The sequence below is a fragment of the Barbatula barbatula genome (assembly GCF_947034865.1).
Source record: "Barbatula barbatula genome assembly, chromosome: 21".
NCBI classification, from domain to species: domain Eukaryota; kingdom Metazoa; phylum Chordata; class Actinopteri; order Cypriniformes; family Nemacheilidae; genus Barbatula; species Barbatula barbatula.
In genome coordinates this window covers 7,462,533-7,486,212 of record NC_136784.1, presented here as the reverse complement: position 1 = coordinate 7,486,212, position 23,680 = coordinate 7,462,533, and the positions used below count along the sequence as shown (strand labels likewise).

Sequence of the window (23,680 nt, the reverse complement as noted above, 5' to 3'; positions counted from 1 at the left end):
ATAATACATACAGTATAGTATACCTGATGCACAAGTTATAACGATAATCTTAATTTTGTCTTAAATACACGTTTTGTGGGAAAATAAGTAGGGTAGAGGGTACCCCCGGCCTGTGAGGGGCAATAGGGGTATGTAGCAAGCAAGGCGGGACGATACCCATGAGGAACGGCGCGAGACCAGACTAATGATACCACATCTGACGCGCAATGTTGATGGTGAGTTTCTTTAGTTTAAAAAAGCAGTTTAGGAAAAACGTTCTCTCGCCAACGGGTGACGTGGATGTTGTCACCCGACTTCATTTTGTTTTCTTTCATCTTGTTCGGACCAAAGCAATCAGTGTGATGTAAAAAGGAACCTACTGTTTGCCATTGGTCCAGACCAAATGAACCGAACTCAAGTTGAGAAAGCGCTCAAGTTATTCCTTTTTTTATTGGTAACATGATTCTGATACTTATACATAGGATAAGGGCACAGGTCTATACAAAAAGATTGTATTCTTATCATATGTAGCGTTGCACACTGTTGGCATCTATAATGATTTTGATCAGCACGTTATTGTTCATTTTAGGGGGCACTCTGAACTTATATCTTACATTTTGCTTTTTGGAATATTGTTCATATCATTATGGGAATGATATTGTATCGACCGAAACTAGGAAAACCATACTCCATACAGTGGGCTATGTCTCTGATTGACCAATTACATAATTTGTCTTCTTCATAGATTCTATTAAATACAGAATTTATATGATGGAGATATGACCTAAAGAGGGATCTTTATTACCCGGCCTTTAACTCATTCATTTGCTTATGACAGCACTGGACCTCAGCCGTTCTCACAAATGAGAATCGATAAAATGTCCAATGTAGTAATAAGACCATAAAAGTTGTATTTTTCAAAGTTCATATAAAACATTTTTGTACAAACGAACAAGCATAAATATTGTAATAACCTGTGGGTATTAAATACTTGATGAGATTACTGCACAACGAAAGCCAAAACAAATCAATATGCAATCGAAAAAGTCAAAAGTGTTCATATTAAATGGTTGGTATAAAACTAAGGCCATTATGAATCATTTAAGGCACATTTAAAATAAATCTGTTGTTGTGAAAAGTCATACCAGTCAAAATAGTGAAACATCGTAAAACAAGAGTTAGAACCGACATTTAGATACCTACGTGATCTACAACATCCTTTAGATATATTTACTTGTTTTAAGGATGTTTAGGTATTGTTACTGGAATGCAACAATACTCATAAAAATAATTTTGCTGTTTGTATATATTAGGAACTTTTGCAAAGCAGTTTGTGAGGCAAGGAAAAAATATCCACTAACAAATGGTTACTATACAGGTTACAAAACCAATGTGAACCTACTTCTCCTTGGACACCTTTATTTTTCCTTTCAAAGAACCCCAGAACAACAGGCAAGATTTTACAAAGACATACACTTTCCTGTACTAGCAGCATCTTTCCACTTTCATCCACTGGATGACTGAAAATAAGCCCCACACATTTTGGGGGTCTCCGTTTACTGCTGCTCCACATGCAACATGCAATTTTCTCAGCCAGTGATGTTGGTAAATCGTGGGCCTGCGCAATTCAATAAAGACCACTTAAAATGCTGAGTGGCTCATGAATTATTCAAACAACATTCACACCCACAGAGCCAAAGCCACATTTCAGCAGTGCGGGACCCGAGTGTCCGCTGGAGCGCAAAGGCTCGCTTTCCAAGATCTATATAGTTCTGCACGCAAGAACTGATGTGGCATAAAACAGGATGTGATCTCCCACATGTGTTCACACTCCTGAGAACCGCACTCATCAATTGGAATCGGCATCCCGACGGGACGCTCTCGCTACTTAAAACAGTCATTGTGGAAAGCAGATCCCATGAATTAATCAGCAGCGTGGTGGTCCTGCTGGCTCTGCTCACAAAACCCGTCTGACACCTGGTGACAGTACTAAAACTAAGACTAGCAGCAGAGATGAGGAGTTAAGAGAGGCATGTGGAGGAAGCGGGCAAGATACAAATATGTGGGCTGTTCCTGTGCCTCAATGAACTGTTTGAATTGTGGGAGACCTTTATGCTTATCAGATGCTTACGTCCACAGAAACTTAAATAACAAGAAATTCCCTAGGATTCAGACCCATGACCTCAGTGGTTCAACCATCAGTTGAGCAACAGGAACTCTCACTAGACAGGGGAAGTTTTTCCATTTTTTCCCATTTCTTTGCCTCTCATGACTGCAATGGCAAAACAATAGAACAACAACCACAAAACACACAACGTTAAATAATAATTTACATGAATTTCTGACAAAAAATATTCTTATCTTTACTGTGAAAACGCTGCAAAGAACTATATAGGTCCTTTAATATAACATACACAAATAAAACGCTTGTCTTGTAAAGTTAAGTGATGATATTTCAAAAGTTATTTAGCACATTGTTGAATTTAGTATTGATAAGCTTTTTTAGTTCCCTACCAACTGTTTCGTGTCAGAGGATATAAACCCACTAAAGTCATTTAGATTTTTTCATCTATATCTATCTATCTATCTATCTATCTATCTATCTATCTATCTATCTATCTATCTATCTATCTATCTATCTATCTATCTATCTATCTATCTATCTATCTATCAATCATCCATCCATCCATCCATCCATCCATCCATCAATCATCCATCAATCAATCAATCCATCCATCCATCCATCCATCCATCCATCCATCCATCCGTCAATCATCCATCCATCCATCCATCCATCCGTCAATCATCCATCAATCATCCAGCCATCAATCAATCATCCATCCATCCATCCATCCATCCATCCATCCATCCATCCATCCATCCATCCATCCATCATCCATCATCCATCATCCATCATCCATCATCCATCATCCATCATCCATCATCCATCAATCATCCATCAATCAATCAATCAATCAATCAATCATCCATCCATCCATCCATCCATCCATCCATCCATCCATCCATCCATCCATCCATCCATCCATCCATCCATCCATCCATCTAGTTTCTATACATTGTGTATTTAAATCAAAGCTGTAGAAAATTCAGTAGCATTCAACAGTACCACGAAAGCAATACTTGAGGTGACTTTAGACCAGATATCCTGCCACAGACCTAAAAGGTAATATATCCCTGAGAAAATCCATTCATGTATTATAACTACTGCTCTTTGATCTACCATTCTCGAAAAGACACATCACAATGCTTTATCTCCACCAAATGCCAAGTAGGCAATGTATCCATGGCAACAAGAAACACGTCAGATGATGAATTGTATGACACTGAGGTGGTGTGCGCTCTTTGACAAGAGCAAAGTTATACTAAATAAAGATACAATAAAGTTATAGTCTTTGCTTACGTTTCATGAAAGGTTTTCTATATCACCAAATATTCTTCTTAGCATCAGCTGGGTTTGATTCGTAAAGGCAACGGTCAAACTTGACACATAGCTCAAATATTTCCTTAACCACCTCATTAGGCCAGGCTGTAGGTGTTCTCTTACGCAAACACAGCAGACCACCTGAACCCAACAGCGAGAGAATCACCTTCATGAGGTTCTTGTAAAATGTCCTTCATCCCTATTCATAATTCAGAATGCCTCTGGGTGTGGTGCTTAAGTAAGGTTATTCTTAGAGGATGTGAGATCAGAACATTACTTAAGGCCACTTCTCCACCCCGCCCTCCCGCTGTCAGATGAAGGATTAGAAAGCGCCATAACCCGCCACGTCTATTGACATGAGAGTCTGACTCTTCGGGCATATTGACATGTTCATACAGGATTAAAGCAGCCTTTGTATTTTACCATATCCGATGACTAATCCGGATGCTGTATGTGTTTTACTAAGAGCCTAACATTGATCCGCCAATGAAATTCAAAGGATGAGAAGCTTCCTTGAGTCTTCATAAGATGTGACACAAAGTAAAGAGGAACAACATACAGAAGAGGAACAGAAAAGAGAGAAAGCACATTTTATATGTAATTTCATATAGTAGATTATTGTTTTCCTAGTATGCCTGGAAACTAGTTTATGTTAGCACTTGGTTTGTTCATCACTACTTGTCAATGTTCAACACATAAAGAAACTATGCAGATATCGCAAACTAATTTCCATATATTTACATTGTAAAAAAGAGAAGAGATAATCTGAATCCTAGGTGATGCTAAGCCTTATTTATCTCTTTCATCTTATCAGTCTCAAATATGCGATTTAAAAAATCTGCAGATATTATTATATCTTAACATGGGAAAATAAGAGGTTAATGCAGTCTGTATTTTCTCATATAAAAACTTAAAATTTGTTACCTTAACATAGTGAATGCCAGACTGTCACGGACAACACAAGGTGGCAAGCAATAGGAAGCACTTCAAATAATCAAGTCCGTCAATTAACTGAAATAACAACAATGGGGGTGATCTGACACATTAGGCATGAAGTGCCATTCATTAATCAGCATTGTCAGCTACTGTCTAAACACAAAATAAGACAAAAAGACAGAATATATTTATACAATTTGCATTTTTACCAAAAAATATATAGTGGGAAGGTTACTTGAGCTTTGCACACACGCCCTAAATTGAAATCGAACAGAGGATGACATTGAAGGGAGATACGCTGAAGTGAACGGTGTATTGACAATAAACCAGCAGCGCTCTGTATCTTGATCAGTGCAACAATAAACACTGCACTTATCAAGACACAACAAGGTAATGAATATCCCCGGACAACGTAAACATATATGAAACACTGAAGAAGTGCATAATGTGCATAAATATAGGTATGTCATGTTTGTTTGAGGGCTTTGGCATCTAATCTTGATAAGTAGGCTACTGAAATAAATTATGAGAATTAATTGCATTCAACCCGAGAGATTTCAGTACAAACATAAATCTATACTTCCATCTGACCTTAAATAAACAGTACAGGCTTCACGTAAGTGAATAGTAAGGAAATTGTCACATCCATAACAGGCCATATTCCTCATAAATGGGCACAATTAAAGAACTCCCTTCTCCATTCGGTGGGTATTATTGCTGTTGGTTTGTACATTTAAATTCACATAAATCCTACAATCTCAAAAACATGCTATCTTTTTGTCAAATCCATAATGCATCATAAAATAAAAACCAAGATGTGCATTGCCTGATATGTTTCTGATGTCTGGTCAACAGGGATTTTGTGAAATACAAGCAGATGATTCAAAATAAATACATTCTCTGAGAAATGTCAATCTGAATTGCTCATATGGTCGATGTCAATCCAATTACGCAACAATTAAATAATTACAAAAATTTAGCATACTATAGAGTGGCCGAAAGTATTGGCAGTGAAATAAATGTGGTGTTTTGCAAAGTATAGTATATATATCCAGTGCAGAAACATGTGGAAAAATTATCTACACATACAGAAGCAGCAAACTTTGCAAAACACAAAATTGATGTCACTGCCAAAACTTTGGCCATGAATGTATTCATTTAATTTCAATTTAAAATCACTTCGATTGGTCTGCATTGCAGTTTGAAAAGTAACATGTTTTTCTTTTTTGTCTCCCCTTGAATTAAAGAAACCTTCTGCACTCAATGAAACATATATTGCCTCAAAAACATCGACTGACTTCACCATTAAAACTGTAAAAGTGCCGCTCTTTAAGTGTATGGTAGCGAGAATGCACACAAAGTTCTATAAGGCAATTATACGCCGAAGCAAATAGCCTTGAAAACTGATGAAAGCAAACAACAACTTTTAAAGGCTGTATTTTACAGAAATTTAGCTGAAGACATGGACAATAAACATTGAATAAACAGGTCAGAGTCAGACTAGTGAATGAGAATCTCGATTAATCAACAGATATTATAGACTAAAATCTTACATTAAGTATGTTTTTTATTTTACAGAAACGGATGACACGTTCATTTAACAAATACTGCAAATTAAGAGTAAACAATAAACAGCACAAAATCTCACAACCACAGCAATTTCTTAGCAAAACAGAAACTTTATACTTGACCCCCGCACTGTGCCCATCATCAAACTCTGTCAACAGACATCAAATGGTTCACAGAACCCTTACCACCTTGAAACACAGGTGAAAGGTTTTAGTGACCTCGTTCTTTTCACATAGCAGGTGGGAGGACGGTCAACAACCAAATCACTAATTTATTCCTCTCTTAATGTCCTACGGCTTTAAGTGGATTTAATGAGCGCTCCGGGCTCTGATCACATGATCACTCCGTCCACCATACTCGATGCTGACTCTAAGCTCTCAACTTTTAATGTGATCTCACACTGAGACGTCTAATCCTTCCTGTGCGCATACCTAAAAGATGCCAACTCAAATCGTAGATGCTGAGCGGATGTGTGTTTTACAGGCAAAGATCAAGGAGGCACTCTTCTACAATTGCCTGCTGAGGGTGTGAAGGTGAGAAAGAAAAACTAGGGTATAGAGTTGGGCTAGAACAAGCTAGATGCTTATTGTGGAAGGAATGTCAACACTTGACCCCTGCATGGACAGCTATAACCACATTTCTGGAGCCATAACAAGCGTTTAAAAACTGTCCTGCTTGTAATAAGCATGGGAACTGTGGTTGTCAAAAATGCCTGACTTGGATAATGCCTCGAAAAAAACATGATTGGTTAAAGCTGGATTACATAACACTACTACACAACAGCTCTAATTTCTGATTTGACAGAGTTTACAGATTTTCAATGCCCTTGGACAACATATTAAATAATTCAGCTTAGGACTCTTCAAAGAAATTGTTAAAAAAACAACACATGAGCACTTACACTATCGGCATCCAAAAAGTCTAACAGGTATGTAATCATGTACAAGCATCTTAAAGATTTTGGGCCAGATTTATTAACAGCTTGCGGCAGCGCAAATGCTTCTTTTGTTGTAAAAAAAATTTACCGTCGGTATTTACCAAAGACACAAAGCAAAAATTTGCGCTGAAGAGGACTGACTTTGGAGAGTCTGTCTTTGGGACTGACCTTATTGCAGATGCATGCAACATTTTCAGGAGTTACCTCTTCAGACGCAAACTTCATAGAACGAGAGTAAATTAATCTCGCAATGCAATTTACTAAGGTTTGCACTTGTCATTATACTAGTATTTGCGGCTTTATTTTACACCAAAAAAAGGTGTCTTAAAACATGCACTAGTTTGCTCTGCTCTTAGTAGATAGCGTCGGTCTTTATGGCAATGAGATATTTCGCTTACGTCTTGTAAGTAAATCACCTGAAGACATTTTTACTTGTTGAATTTGCGCTCTCGTGCCGTTTTGTTTAGTTAATGTGGACCCTAAAGTGTAAATTATCATCAAAAACTTTTGGCAATAGCAAGTACGCTGTTTATGAAGACATGGTTGTTGATATTCCCAACATGTACAGTATGCTGTACACACTGGCACAAATAAAGCAACCAATTAAATTTAGAGCAAATCAAAGTGCTGATCACAAAGGATTAGTCGGATTGCTTTCTTGTTTCACTGTTGACGATCTTTATCTAAATGATAAGAATGGCTTTGTTCAAAAACTCAAATGTGTAAAACATCTACAATAGAGAATCAAACATTTTTGACCCTGTGACAAATGAGGTCAATTCAACCATTTCCATCCTTTTCATGTTTCCAGCATAATATAAACATACTCATACCAGAACTCCACACATGTACTTGAAGGAACCAAGACCCAGATAAGCAGAATAAACAGGAACTTTCTTTAAGCAAATAAAATGACAAAGTCTACCCCCGATCGTTTATTTGTTGTGAAACTTCAATACCCCCCTAATTTTGAGCCTACTTAACTTTCATGAGCCTGTTCTTATAAATGTTTAAAAAGTGTGTGAATTTGATGCACTATTAATGCATTGACACTATCAGTCGGGCTAGTGCATGAGGAGACTGAGATGAGACCTAGAGAGCAAACAGAACTTTGCATTAAGCATTTAATTAAACCCCAGCCTGGTGACACCCTGCATTAGTCAGGCTGCCGAGATGCCACCGAGATAAATGAGGTGTGGATTTTTGAAACTTTGTTCATGATAACTTCTCATTAATACAGCATAATTAAAGCTGGCATTCAACACACGAGAGCCGCTAATTATAGAGCTGCCTCTCTACACACACCTGATGAAATATGTGCAGCAGAAGACGACTCAGAACGGCAAAGCATCACGGGTTGGCAAACGATCATGCATCTCATTTCTTCCAACACCAGGAGAATTATGTCTCAACGGCATACAGGCTACGGTCACTTTTTGGGACAGTGATGACTGTTGAAGAACAATGCAAATGCACCCACGGAAAACGAATAGAGACCATTCCAAATTTTGATTTAAATTACATTTCTAGATGTCTTGTGGCCATTCCAGTCCAGTGTCTGTTGAGTTTCAAACAAATCTAACATCAGGAGTGACAAAGTCATCCAACAGCAATGTGAAAGACTGAGAACTGTAATAAAAGGTTATCACACATATTTATTCAAATGTTCTCTGAAGGCGTCTCTTAATTTTTTCCGCGGTCCTCAATAAGATATCTATAGTCTTGCTGTATCAAGATAGGTGAAAAAAACAAACAGTACAAATATGTCTGATACATTTGCATTGACAATATAAAGACATTTCACTCATATTTGCTTGAAGTTGCATGTTTTTGAAGAATGAATGCAACAAGACCGTCTAATGTTTCAGGACAGACAAATGTAGAGGAATCATAAACTACGTCTAGCGCTATGAACCACATGTTCAACCGGCATTACATGCAAGCACTGACTCCTCTCAAATGCAATAGAACCTTTTAACATCTGGTTTCAGTAACTGCACATACGTAAAATGCTACCATTGTGTCTTTTCAACTAAATCACAATGTCAAAAAAGATTTTGCGCTACATCGATTTCACCATGTGTTACAGTGCATCAGTGTACAGTGTGATGACAGACACAAGTGGCTTATTGATGTTATAAAAACACAGCAACAGCAATTTACATGTATGCTACATTTAACATCCAAAAAAGACAATTCATCCACCAAGTAATATAGCTGGTTATCCTGTAATGATGCTAACAGCAAGCTACCTGATTTACGACTCCGGTGGCCAAACCATACAGCAACTTTACAAGCACATCCATATAAAATTGTGGACCCACAGGTGTGCTTTTATAGCGCTTACTATAGCTCGAAGGCTGCTCATCCCGAATTTCTATTGAGAACGACCCACTTCATAAAAAGCTGTTATGCATGCCGGTCAGCCTCACTGCTGATGGACCTGCATAATTGACTATTGGCCAGTCAAGCCCAGTTATGCTCTAATGTGCATCACCCTTGCACTGCAGTTGACACAAATTCAACATTTAAACTCAGTCCAACATCTGCAGAGATGTTAGCAGGAGGGTTGATTTAATTAGTTTTGTAATAAGTTGGACGTGGGGATTTTAACAAGCTTCATCCTTGCCCGTGCCTTCCTTTGGCCAACCTGATTTTAGTCGTCAACATATTTTGTGTGGCTGACCTGTTACGATTAACAGAGAACAATTAGGGGAAGGGACCGTCATGACAAAACCTGCTACAGGAAATGTACTCTTTATTTCTGTGCAGACCCACGACTGCAAATACAGTATGCCGCTTAATAACTTAATTTCATGACAAATTGCCATTTGCAAAAATATAATTTCATTGTGAAATTAACATCCTGCCAAAGGATAAAAAATAGCCGTGGAAATCAGACTCAACGCTAGCAGATAAATGTATTTGGGACAGTGTCTGCTCTTTTACAACCAGACCCAAGAATTGTCAGCGTACTATTTATTAGCTGAGCTCACAAATGTCAAATCTGTATACTGTGCACTGTCACTAGTGCTTACCAGTCGTTTTTCACTGGTGCTTATGGCCTCTGGAATCCCAGATAAACAGGTCATCATCGCATCCGGGCCGCTTCTTTCATCTCTGAGGTCAAAGAGCTTATTACCTCCCCGAGAGGTTAATAAATAACAGTACTCAGAAAGAAACAATAAATAAAGAAAAAGAAAAAATACTGCCGGAGAATGACTACCCTCCGCTCTCACAAAAAAAATTGCTTTTTCCGCTCGTGACCTTCCGCAAAATTATTGCTGTCAGTGGCTAAGTGATAAACTCCTTCAAATAGTTTTGTTTTGTAGAAAATCTAAGCGTACATACATTCTAAGCTGGCTACCTTTCAACAATGCGTTGCAAGCTAGTGTTCCACCTCCAGCCCGGCTGTCGGAACGCCTGTCATTCAGTGTCAGGATGTCTGGGAGTTCAGGAGCCACACTCATAAATCAATAATGTCGGAGTCATGTGGCTGTTGTGTCACGCCGAGTTGACCCTGCCTCTGGAGAAAATCTGGTCGCCGGGGGACTCGTGATATTAGAGGAATCGGCATTCTTCATCACAAGACCCGTATAGATGACCGTCAGACCCCCCTCAACTTCATCTGGGCAGTTACTCAAAAATAACGAGGTGCTAATTAGAAAATGCAGACTGAACGGCAGGGTGGAGAAATGAGAGATCCACAGTGGAGAAATGAAATAATGGTTAATTGGACACTTTTATACAGTACTTGTATGAACATCATACAGTAGAAAATAACCTTAGGGAATGCAATGAAAATGTGTCAGAACTGGCAAATTTAATATATACAAAAACATAGCTGAACTTGTTGCTCTGCTTATGCTCATACTGTAGGTGATATTATTTATGCTACGAATTTTATGAATTTGGTTAACATTTATAAAACACTGCTGTCAAGCTGTCTGGATTCTGACAATGCCGTTTCTACAGAGTATGTATGTTAGGGTAGATTAGGAAATCTCATGCACCTATTTTTTTGCTGCTAAAACATTAAAATAAATTAATAAATAATAATGTCACAGTATGATATCTTCAATCAAACATAATAATAATGTTTGTGCCTCTTAAGGTCACAAGCAAAAACGTTAACTAAATAGAGTTTCTACATCGAGTGATATTAACAAAAATGTGTATTCATATCTGGAAACTTGACCCATTTTTGAAGTATTTATCCTTGATGTGGAATTGCCAGATAAAAGTAAAAAATCTAACACACTCAGTTTCTGCCAATGTCCTATTAATCTCGTAGGCTACCTATACAGTAGTATTGCATACGTCGTATCTTCAAAGAGTATTTCGTTTGATCAAATTTATAAAAGAGAGATACAGCTGTAGGATTATTTCTGGAAAAACACGAGCTGCTTGAGGCAGGCAGTGGGTCGGAACTGTCAGTACACAATCCGTTCCACCTGCACGACCCGTTTGCGCATGCGCACAACGGCATTGTAGAAACCTCTCATGCGCAGATGATGATTTTGTTTTGCGACGATTTACGACACTGCACGATCTGTTCCACGCTTGCGTAGCTTGGTTTTACTTTGTTTATTTTTTTACAGTTAAATATAAAAATACAATACAGAATTTTCGGTCGGTATTTTCACGTTAAAACGACAATCGTTAAATTACATCCCTTTGTAAGATTATTTAAAGCTTGTCTACAAACATCCCAGATTAATAACAAAAATTATGGAACAAGATATCTCGTTACATTTAGGCAATTCTTTACTGGACATATCAGAAAATTGACATTTAGGATTAAGCGTACATGTCGCTGCTGTCCTTCTGGAACTTTGTTTCCCTCCATATTTCGTGATTTATATTGCCTCAAATAATTATTATTAGTCACTCTTTATGTTTGTCACTTGGTTTTGCAAATATCTAACCAATAAAAAGTATAAAAAAGTGCTTGTCAACACAGTATGTAATCATTTCAAAGGTACAGTATGCAACAATATAATGCATCTTTACTGCATGCACTTCGTATGCTTTATCCTAGAACCAAAAGACTATTGAAAGATGTGCTGTAGTTTCTGAGCCATTGTTGACATTATTAACCCTACTCTCTCTTTAAAACATACCAAAAACACAAGAAAATTGTGTTCACCCAATTATATCGCTTTTTGTTTGTTATTTTGTTCCCGTAGCTAAGATGGCAGAGCCAGCTTTAGCAACACCAAGGTCACGTGCCTTATTCACAGAGAACATGTGTACCGATAACCCGCAATGACTTTGCTCGCAAGTGTTAAGAGTTTAGCCAGGTTTTTCACCCGCAGAGATTCATAGTAGCTCATGCATTCAGTACATTCAAGACTTTATTTTGGTGAAGCAAATTGGACTTAATGCCCATTTGCCTTAAAACTGTACAGTATTTTATGGTTTATTCCACTTTTATCTCCTGTCATCTTATTGCAGCCCCAAATAGCTCATCTTTTAGTGCCAAGAACAGCTAATCTGAGAAAGACATTTTTTACTTGGCGCCCAGGCTTTGAAATAACCTTCCTAGCAACGTTTAAAGTCTAGATTACAAAGTCATCTGTTTAGTCAGGCTACAGGCATCCAATACAGCTGGTCTAAGTTGTTTGTTTTTACATTCATTTTTTCACATTTTGGACAACCATCCTGAGGTACACTACTCTAGCTTCTGTCATCCCCATCATCAATCTCAACACTGTGCCCCATCTGCCACCATCAATCTCAAAACTGTGCCCCATAGTCTAATTTATGTCAACCAGAGCTTGTCTCTATCATACTGCATTTCATAAAGTATTTTAACAATTCTATTTACAGTTACTCAAGACACATAGTGGATCAAATATTAAATATGCATGCATTTTCAAAATACATTTTAGAATATGTAACAAATGAGGTGGGCTTCAAAAGGTCTGGGTCCTTTCTAAATTTTCCCTAATCTACCTACACCTATACGCTATGTCTACATGAAAGCAGACATTTAAAACGTCTCTTTATTTTGGCTTTGCATCATTATTATCAGTGCTTCATGTGACACAGTAATGATACCCGTTTAACCTACAACAATCAATATGGCACCTCCTGTTGTTGCAGTTTTGACTGCAATGCACTAAGCTTGTTAAATATAATAAATAAAACATGTGGACAGCAATTCAAAACAAAAACAGCATTTTCCAACTCATCTAATGGGGATGTGGGCTTAAGAAAGGTTTTCTTGTCAATGTCACCGCTGGCTGCTCTCTGGGGGGTTTTAAAATCTCTGTTCTTTGTATTATATACGTATTTTGAAAAATGATACACAAACAAATGTAATTCTAGTAATTTGTAAAGAGAACAAAATCAGTGACTTTACCTTCTGTACTACTTTTAAGAAGTGAATAATGGTCAAATTAAGCAAGTGACAGATAGTGTACATACATTCATAATACGTTTCACAAATTCCTGTTCATATTTATCGCATTCTGTCGCAAAACTTGACAGCCGATGACAATAGCTAGCCAGTCCTTTGTGAAGTATGTTGACGGAATGAGTACAAGCTCAACTAAATGAAGGGCACTGAATAAGGTGTAGGCCTACTTTATATCAATGAGCTCTGGCACTTTGGAACGCCTGCGCAGCCATACAAAGTTCAGTCAAGTAGCCGTGTTCGGCCGAGATAAAAGCCTGTGCGCAGAGTACATAACCATCCCCGTATGATAAAGCCCATTGTGTATAATCGACCATTGTGACTAAATTATAAAACGGCAGCAGATACAATATCTTCACTTCACTTGAGGAGGCACAACATTGAAGCGTCACAAAGTTATTTCTGCTTATCGGTGAATGGAACAGTGTCCTTACTGCTCATTGAAAGGTATGTTTTGACTCCATACAAACTCAGATGATGGGGGGAAGGTTATACGTTAGAAAACATTTTTAGGGAACGGAAAGGCAGCGGCAAACATAAAAAGAAGAGCGCCAGAGCGGCATTGCATTCTGTTGCATAAGTGCACTTCAGTGATGTTGCTGGCTTAAGACAAGATTCATTTATTAATTGGGGTTCTGAATAAACTTTATGTTGGATAATTGCCCACAACCAGAACTCACTGCGAGTTTAGTGTCATGCATGACTGCAGAACAATCTTTAACATTTTGTTCAGAACAAGGAAGTGCTCCGGAACACAGGGGAGAAATATTAATTGTTATACAAAGTCAAAGGAATAGCTCACAATTCTGTCTTCATCATCCTCATTCAAACATGTATGACTTTCATTTCCCTGTGAAACACAAAATAACTCATTTTATTGATGTACTGTTTTCACCCGTTTCCATGCAACAGCTACCAAGGGATGCAATCGGTTCACTTACGTATCATATAAGTTGTCCATAACTTGTGTGCTCTAAAAGCACAAGTACATTGAGGACGAGTAAATGCTTACAGATAATCCTTTATAGGTGCTAAGAGCTATTCCTTTAACTCTCAAACTGTCTGGAAAACCAAATAAACAGTAACTTTACCAATACAATATGTCAATATAAGCATCTGAATCTACCTAAATCCCCCAACTCCATTTCTCCACCCCAGATGACCTGATGTGTCATGTTGGACAAAAATGTTTGATATTCAAGGAGTTTCCTCCATCTTTGACAGTGTATTGTTTACATGCAAAGCAACCTCTTTTGGCTGATAGATAATCGAACTGCTCGCCAAGGGCACGGCACTGATGAAAACTAAGCAAGCAAACCTCAAATCAGCTCATGCCTGGCATACACCGATCTAGATTTTCCTAGCCGGTGCAGTCATAAAATAAAGGCAAGTATAAAGTAGTCAACTAGTGGCAAAAATTGTGCATTAACAAAAACATGGGGACATATATTTACTTTTTTGAGCGTTGTGTGCACGTCCATGTGCCTTACGTCATTAGCCTTCAGCACATAAATAACAAATGATTTGTTAGCTAAATTCTCACATACAGCAAAACCATGATGCTTTTCAACAACAAGACGATGAATTTTGCTGTAGTTTCCTTAAACTACATTTTCATAGAGGCATAAAGGATTTTTCACCAGAGACTTTTACACAGTATTGTATCTAACTCCATGAGCCCTGAGGTCATTCAAACCCACCAGCATCAAAGCCATCCTGCCATCAAACCCATGACTATGAAGCCACTTCAATCTGAGTGGCAGTTACTCTGCCAGTATCCCACAGTTTGGAGAACGGACTAGCGGTGTGCTGAAAGGAGTCTTAAGAGGGTTGTCTTCAAAGGCACTGTCCTGTCTCTTCAAAATCTAGCTACTGTCCAAGAACACTGAGGTCAGAGACCTTTCCTCAAGGTTTGGATAGCCTTTGACATTCAGGGGGAGTAACGAAGTACTGGGACCAAAACTAGAACGAGCATTGGAGAAAAACGGTGAGCACAAACACTTACAGTTTGATTTCCAAGCAATGCTTTAAAGTCACCGTCCATGTCTGATGGCTTTTTGGACTAGCTCTGATTAAAACTGCCTCATGATGAAAACACAAGGCATTGGCAATTTAAAATAAAGTTTAGTAAAAGTGACAATCTAATTGGGGTGTTTGACTGGTTGGACCGATTTGCCTCGAAGCAGTATAGCTGCAGGAGTAAGTTAAACTGAGAATGTGAAACACGAACTTTACCTCACCTTAGCATTTAGACTTGTTAGCAAAGCTCCCCTTTACCACAGGTGAGGCTTTCAAGAGTAAAATTTACACCGATTCGGAGACAACACTTTCAGCTGAAAGCTTCAGTTTTTATGTTCCCTTTTACAAAAATGTTAGGCCCATTTTAATCCAAATATCTGTCACACTCTAACCCCAAATGACCCCTTAACAAAACACATGATCTTTAAAAAATCTGAAACTCTTTCACCTACTTTGCGTCAGACCTCCATCTCTCTTCTAAAAGTTGAACTTTTAACATTCTGTACCATCTGATATGTAGTAAATGATGAATAGTGGCTGCCATGCTCTCCTGTGGGCCGGCCAAAGATCCGATGATGTAAGTGTTGATGCATGCTGTGGGCTGAGGCATTTATCCATGTGAAGTCACAAATGCAAGGTAGAGAAAGGGTCCTTCTTGCTTCCAATAAATTCTTTTTTTGAACCAAGAAGAACTTACTGTGTGATTTCCTAGTACAGTGAATTCAAGATATTGCATTTGTCACATGACCCCCTTAAATGTTTAGAAACACAAGACTAGACTTTTAGAGAAGATGCATATGCAAACTACCATTATAGCCACTTCAAATCTTTCTTCTTATAAGTGCTTAAGACTGGCATCCTGCCTCCTAAAGTCAACCTCGCCCTTACTAGCTGTATATAATGAGCCCTTAACCAATAGCTTTGTAGGACAAGAAAAAAAACAACTGGACAGCGATCAATAGTAGTTTCACACAGCGCTGTGAGAGGTTAGAGGTTTCATTTGTATTGCATGTCATGTGACTCTGAGAACTTACAATCATCTGACTTAAGTTCATCAAGCATCACAAGGTTAGATCTAGCTTTCCACATTGAACAGGATAATCAATAGACCCGGGTGTGTTTAGAGTGGTGGTCACTCAAAGCATTTGAATTAGTGGATTGAAACAAATGAAATAAATTGAGTTTTTATTCAATAAAATTAAGCTACGGTGCAGTTGTGAACACACAGGTTAATAGCAGATTCAGTCATATACTAACATAAACTCATAAAAATAAAACATTATTATTTTATGCTATATAAGAAACATGCCGAAGACGCAATAAGTGAAGATGCACACAGCAAATTGCTAAAATGTTTTATTTTATTAATTATCATTATTATTATCATTGTCATTATTATTATTCAAGTTTAGATGTAACAGACATCTTTGCCATCTTTGTTGAATCTTTTTTGCATGTAAAAAGCTACCACACACAAAAACAAAAGGAAAAAAAAAATAGTTAAGGTGGCAGCTGAAAAAAATCCTAAATCATCATCTATGAACTTTAAATGCAGCAAGTGTAAAAACAATAACATTCTAAGAATAATGGTTAAAACATTTACATATTTATGCCCTTCGCAGTGACCTTGGCCAAATGAGCTTCCAGGCTCCATCAAATACTCCTTGTGTTTCAATATTGCTAAGACCTTCAAAAATAGGCAAGATCTCTTTCATTTATTATAATGCAGTACCTGTACTTAGTATGCTAATAACACATTTCACCTTCCTTCCTTTCCAATAAACAGAGTAACTGAAGTGCAAGCATTAACATTTTCAAATTAAAATGAAAATTGCCATTAAGAGAAAGAAAATAATAAAAAATAGAGAATTCCTTATGTTATTTAATACCCGACTGGATAAATGGTCTGGTGAAAAGCGACGATTTAACAATATCAGTTATTTTTCAAGAGGCATTTGCAGTTAAGCAGCGTTGTAAGGCTAGTTTCAGAGAAACATACAGAAAGCAAATTGGAGACATTGAGCTTGAATCTCTCCCCAGTTTATATAAATAATGTCTGTATTAAATCAGACCAGGTCCAACTTATTGAACCTATGAAAGAGGCATGTAGGACAAGTACAACAAAAATGCAGGCAAAAGTTGCAAACAAAACCAGAATCTGCCAAGGGAGTTCAAATGATTTCTGAAAAAAAGTGTTTTTGTTTCCCTCTATTAAAATAAAATGGAAAGCTGAAAAAAATATATAAACGTCTTTGTAATATGCCAAGCTGTTGACTTGATAAATAATGTCTGGAATTAGAGATTATTTCTGTTTTAAAATTGTTTGGGTGGACTGTCGTCCACTCTATATAATAATTCGCAAAAGAAGCATAAAGCAAAACACAGCTGGGTGAAACTAGACTATAAATAACAATGTTATGTCTCTTTGAGACGACTGCCATTGAAAGGCACCAGAAACACCTGAAATTATTTCATCAACACTACACTTTGAACAAAAATTCAAAGGCGTTTCCAATTCCACTTCTGCCAAGCACAGGAAATGTTCTGGGAATTAGAGGTGTCATAAAAAACATTTTGACTCACTGGATTTTGCGTTTGTATTGTAGTGCTCTGGCAAAAATAACAAAATAAAGCACAGCCTGATTGGCTTCCCTTGAAGCATCAGAAGAGCAGAGAAACATACAGGAAGACTTCAGTCCAATAAAACAAGCTACTTCATCAACTACGAAGCACAAGTACATGAAACAGAAAGAGACCATGCTTGGAATGAATAGTGCCCTTTGGTGGCCAAAGATAAAAAAACGTAGTTCTTTTGTTTAATATCCCACCTTTGGAGGAAAGGAAATGTAATAGGAAATGTAATTTGATGTCTTACTGTTTTCGCGGAAAAAAAGAGTTTACTATAACATGTGTTGCTTCATTACGTTTTTTGCTACATTTGCAAATGTAAACTTTTTTCAGAGCCGAGCTCAGGGCCCTTATTCAGATGCAATGTTGCATATCAACATTTCATGTAGAAAATACTTTGTACAATATCAGGCACTGATAATATGATTTACTATTAACAAACCTAGAAAAAAATATTTTTTATTCCTTCCCAAACTTCAAGAGTAATAAGAATTCCATCCCAGCAACTAAGGCAGCAGCTTAAACGTTTTGATGACTCGAGATATGAAATCCTGCCTCTTAAACCAAACAGACAGGAAACCATAAGACATTTAGTATAATGTTAACTAGACAGAAAGACTTAACTAATGTTGTCTATTTCAGCCATACACATTCCCTGAGGATGCTGGATGTTTGTTTGAGGACGACGATCATGTATCCTGTTGCCATAGTGAAGACGGCTGCCACGTTTTTCCTACGCTGAGCCACACATGCAGAAACATCCTCAATGTTTTTCATCAGGTAAGAGAACTTTCCATAAATGTGTGAATACACACCACGACAATGAAACAAACAAACAAGAATTAAATTCGAGTAGATGTACCTTGCTTGCTGAACTGCCTTGTCGAAATTACTTATCTGGATTAAAGAAAATATATCTAGAGAGTAGCTACTTGTACCGATTTCTTCAAAAGCAGTTCAAAGATGTTTGTGAGTGAGAGAGAGCTTCCACAGAAATGCTATGCTGATTGAAGTCTCTTACGTTGGTTGCTTAGGCACCATGATCCATCTTGGCACATTTTGAGCAAAAAGTTCAATGCATCCATGTCGTACATTTGTTTCTTATTGGGTCTCTTATTAGGTCTCCTCACTGCTCTAGTTGTGCTAGGACTGCAGTAAACTAGGCCATAAAGCTCATTGGTTGGAGGGGTTGCCGTTTGCCTCAGGGGCTGCCCGATGGAGGCCTCGCTGGATGTGTGTGGTGAAATCGTACTTATCAGTGCAAGCATGCAGGCAGATACTGCACTGGAATGGCCCACCATCGCCATGGCAACTCATGTGCAGAGCGTAGAGTACCTCATCCAGGAAGACGATACCACAGTGGGCACATTTGCTGGAGAGATCATCCTGTGTGGCCTGATCCACCTTTTCCGGTTTGGCGACTTGCGAAGCAGAACTTTCCTCGTCGACGTCTTCTGGCCGTTCCATTTCCTTTTCTGAGACGGGCGAGGCACGTTTCTCACCCGTGGCTTTTTCCTTGGCAATGATGGATCCGTTGGGTGTCGGACTGGGTTTGGAATGTTTGATGGCCAGGTCGAGTGGAGTGTCGCTCTCGGGGCCAGCAGGGGGCGGTGGTGGAAAATGAGGCGGTAAAGTGAAAGCGGGGTAAGGCACAAAGCTTTGGCACGGATTGGGTAGGCCGGCCACGTGGCCCAAGTAGTGGCCCGGGTTGCCTGGCACGGACATCTTGTACTTAGTCCAGAAACGCAACCAGTCAGTTTCGTTTTGCAGGTCGTTGTGGAGGAACGGAAGGCTGAAGAAAGGGTATTGATACTTTTCGATAGGGCTCCCGGGGGGTGAGTAACTGGCCTGCTTGGACGGACGCATGTACTTCTCGATAGGGCTGCCCCGCTCTGAGCCACCCTTACCGTCCCCACTCTGGTGTCCTGCACTAAGCCCGTTCCCCTCTGCCCCTCCATCTGCAGGGCTTTTGTGGATATGCAGGGGAGGCATACGCTTGTGAATCTCCAGCGTCTGGTTGACGAGGAAGGCGTGTGTGGATCGGGGACTAGGGTGACTTTTGGGCCCGGAGGGACCGTAAGCTTCGTACTTCCCCAGCTGAACTTGGGCCTCGGCACGTGACCCATCAGATCCTGGCTCCTCGGTCCTTCTCTCCAAGGGGCTGCCGGTGAGACGTTCCTCGCTGTTCACGCGCTGCTGCTTGGACCCCACCTGCTCAGACGGTACGGGGTCAGGGTTTAGGCGCTTGCGTGTCCTCCGACGGATGATCTGCTCACCATTGTTTTGCTTGATTATGTTCAGCGGTCTGGGGGTCTGAAACAGAGACATGCAAATGTTCATTTCGTGCCAAATTGAAGTCAATAATTCAACAATGTAATAGAACTTTGTTATGAACGATGTTTAAAACTCTGCTTTTACCACATCAGACATACAAAACATACTATACAAATGGGACTGTCAGAATATACAAGTATTGTCAATAACCGCGATATGAAATACCATGATTAACAATATCGTGTCAATTCTAGATGTATGATAATATTGTAAATAATTCTGTGCCCCCGCAACGATGACAAAAGTGAAAAATCTGATACTGTGACAGTCCTATACAGTACACAACACAAATGTTATAACCACAAACACAAAAAATAAGATTAAAAAACAGGCTTGCGCATTACCTACAGTGATACAAATTATGAAAGCGTAATTGTGTCGTGTACTTAAATGTGTTTCGTCATTTTCCTTGATGTTAAATCACTTTCTCCTTTCCCAGATTAATATGCAGAGGAAAGCAAGCCATTCGTAGCCAGTCTTTCTGAAAAGTGTAAACAGCGGCGCTATCAAAACATTGCCCTGTTTGTTTGATCATCCTAACCAGCCAAACAGAGCAACACTGGCTCAACCAACAGTGCGAGTTTGACCGACGATATCAGATGAAGCATGTTTAAAAAAAAACATTAAAAATCATCAACCATTAAACGGTCATTATTTCTGAAATTCTGTGTTGTGATGCTAGAAACAGAGCCATTAAAGGGATAGTTCAGCCAAAAATGAAATGCAGAACACAAAATAAGGTATTCTAAGGTATAATAAGACTTGTTATTATTATAGGGCTTCGTTTCTAGCATCACATTGTAACCAATGCAAGTAGGGAAGCGCCTTTGTTCGGTTACCAACATAATACATAATAAAGTTGTATATAATACAATAATAAAGTTGTTCCAGACCTGCCTAAATTCATTGTTCTGCAGAACACAAGAAAGATATTTGGAAGAATGTTTGTAACCAACCAGTTCTGTGGCACCCACTATAGTGGTCAATGGTGCCTCACAAGTGTTTGCTTTCCCACATTCTTCAAAATATCTTCTTTTGCATTCAGAAAAGCAAAGAAATGTATACAGGTTTTAAAGTACATTAAATAGGTCTTATAAACAACACCCAGAGTCTATGTAAAAAATATCCGATTTGTGATAATTCAGCTGAAGTAGGACTGGTGGACTGTATATTTTGACAGCCTATTAAAAGGTCTCAGATCTAATATTGTGATTCGAGTGTAATGATTCATCTCTTCTGGGACGGTGAGGACACACTCCTGTAATTATAGCAGTTATCATCATAATCTGCCATCAAAGACTATTAATTACAGCTTTATTTTCACTGCACAACTGTAGCAAAGCTCAAACTCAGTGCTTTCGCAAATATAAATTGGTGTTAAACAGGGGGGTCCACAACTTTTGATCCCTTTGTATCTGTGATTTCAATAGACTCTGTGTTGGAAAAAACGCCAGTAAAAGAGGCTCTCGGATGAACTGTCAGAACGTGACAGAAATCAATCGCTGAAACTGTTATCAACAGTGCTACTTTATGAGAATAAGCCTGAGGTAACAATATTTTCCTTCTCGTTTCTCATCACTGGCCTCCTTGCTAAAATGGAAACTACTGTGGTTGGAGACATGTCAGATATGCATATTTCCTTTGGTGGCAGATCTGTAAAGGGAGGAAAGAATGGTGCGTCTCGGCTATCCGGCATTAACCATTTGTCCGTAATCTATTTTTCCTAGCATGACTGGCACGAGGGGGAAAGGCTTCAGTGAGGTGATGCATCCCATCTTGTCGTCTGCTGTACTGCCAGACACAATCTTCTCTTTACTCGCTGCACATATCCCCCACGATTCACCAAGAGATAATTGGCAGTTGATAAAGCCACACCCACCTCATCCCTGAGACCCCCACTCCCCCATTCTCAACAGCTCTATTATGTGCATCTACCACCATTCCTTTTGTTGACTTTGAGCTGAAGATACATCAGGGGAAATATCATGTGCGGTTGCCTTTGTAGCGCCCAGATCCACGAGGTGTTCACGGTGTAATGCAATCCCTCTCAGAGAAGACAGTACAGAATAAAAGAGGCTGCGTTTTAGGAAAATATTCGCTTGGACCCGTTTTTCCCTTTAAAGATGGAAAAATTATGTATGCAAAAGTGAAGCTCCGACAAAGCTGCTCTAACCTAGCGTTTGGCTCTGTACCATGTGTTTAAGGGGGTAAGAAATAAGAGCTGCATATTTTGAAGAATGTTTGGCCACGGGGGGACAGAGTTAAATCTAAAACAAATCTTACCGTGCTGCTCGAGTTCAGTTAATGCCCTGTGATGGATGGTGTTAAAATGCAAGCTCTGGCTCTTTGGAACATGTCGGGCTGTCTGTCTGGAGAAAGCGAGTGGATCAAAATCAGACAAAAAGAAAGACTGCCCTCTACTGCCGGACCGTGACAGGCCTGACTGAACACTCCACGCAGTTGAGAGTCCCTGCTTATCTGCCTATATTCTGGAGGTTATGATACGAAAGAAATGGTGCTTGATTTTATCACTTGGCTTATCACAGATATGAGAAATAGAATTTCTGTTTTAAGACTCAAACCAGAACACAGCATCGGTGATAGGGAAGCTGCTTTGAAACTAAATATAGAATTGACTATAAGACTGCATAGAATTAGCTCAAACCAAAGTAGTTAAACTACAGTCAACCACAATCTTTCACAATACACAACAAACTACTTATAAAATGTTAATGGGGATTATTTAGAGTAGAAGGCATAGTACATAGTATAAATTATTAAGATTATTCCAATATCTTTACAGTACAAATGTTAAATAATGCATATAAAAAATACATTATAAATAACTTCTGGCAAACCTCTGCAAAGAATCATTAACAGTTGTGTAGTTTTTTATTTAATTTAACACAATTACTATACAATCAAATATGAATATAAAATAAATTATAATATTATAACCAAACATAGACCACAAGTTAACTTCGGGCCAGGCGCATGCGCCTGATGAAACATCTAATTATGACTTTGTTGTTGGAAAAAAGTGTTGTGTTACTTTAAAACAAAAACAGTTTGTCATATAATAAAACAATGTTGAAAATGTTGTTAGTTAGCAGCATTAATACTTTTAGTTTGTTAGTTCTTGGTAAAAAGAAAACTAGAACATGCATGTAATGCTGTAGTGCATTTTAAACTGAACAATTTTTTTACAGCACATTAATTCTATAGGAAGCCTTTTTGTTAATCTCTACAATAGCCTTAATGTGCCGTAAAGTAAGTACTACTGCTGATAAATTACATAACAACTGTCTCTTTTTTTTCCTCCCTCAGCAACCTTGAACATCTCTATTCATTTCACCTCATCTACAGTAGCTTTGACAGCCTATGCACCTTAAAGGGTTAAAGAAGCACATGAAAA

At 38.5% G+C, this 23,680-nt stretch overlaps 1 protein-coding gene across 1 annotated transcript in view; it reads right to left on the bottom strand.

The window, feature by feature from the left end:
- Window positions 1-16,654: 16,654 nt before the first annotated feature.
- The window catches only part of trps1 (trichorhinophalangeal syndrome I), a 94,926-nt gene continuing 87,900 nt past the window's right edge, over window positions 16,655-23,680 (bottom strand). Inside the window, exon 7 of the mRNA XM_079485261.1 lies at window positions 16,655-20,244. Within this exon, the coding sequence (XP_079341387.1) occupies window positions 19,105-20,244 (1,140 nt within the window). The 3' untranslated portion in view covers window positions 16,655-19,104. The remainder of the gene's footprint in view (window positions 20,245-23,680) is intronic.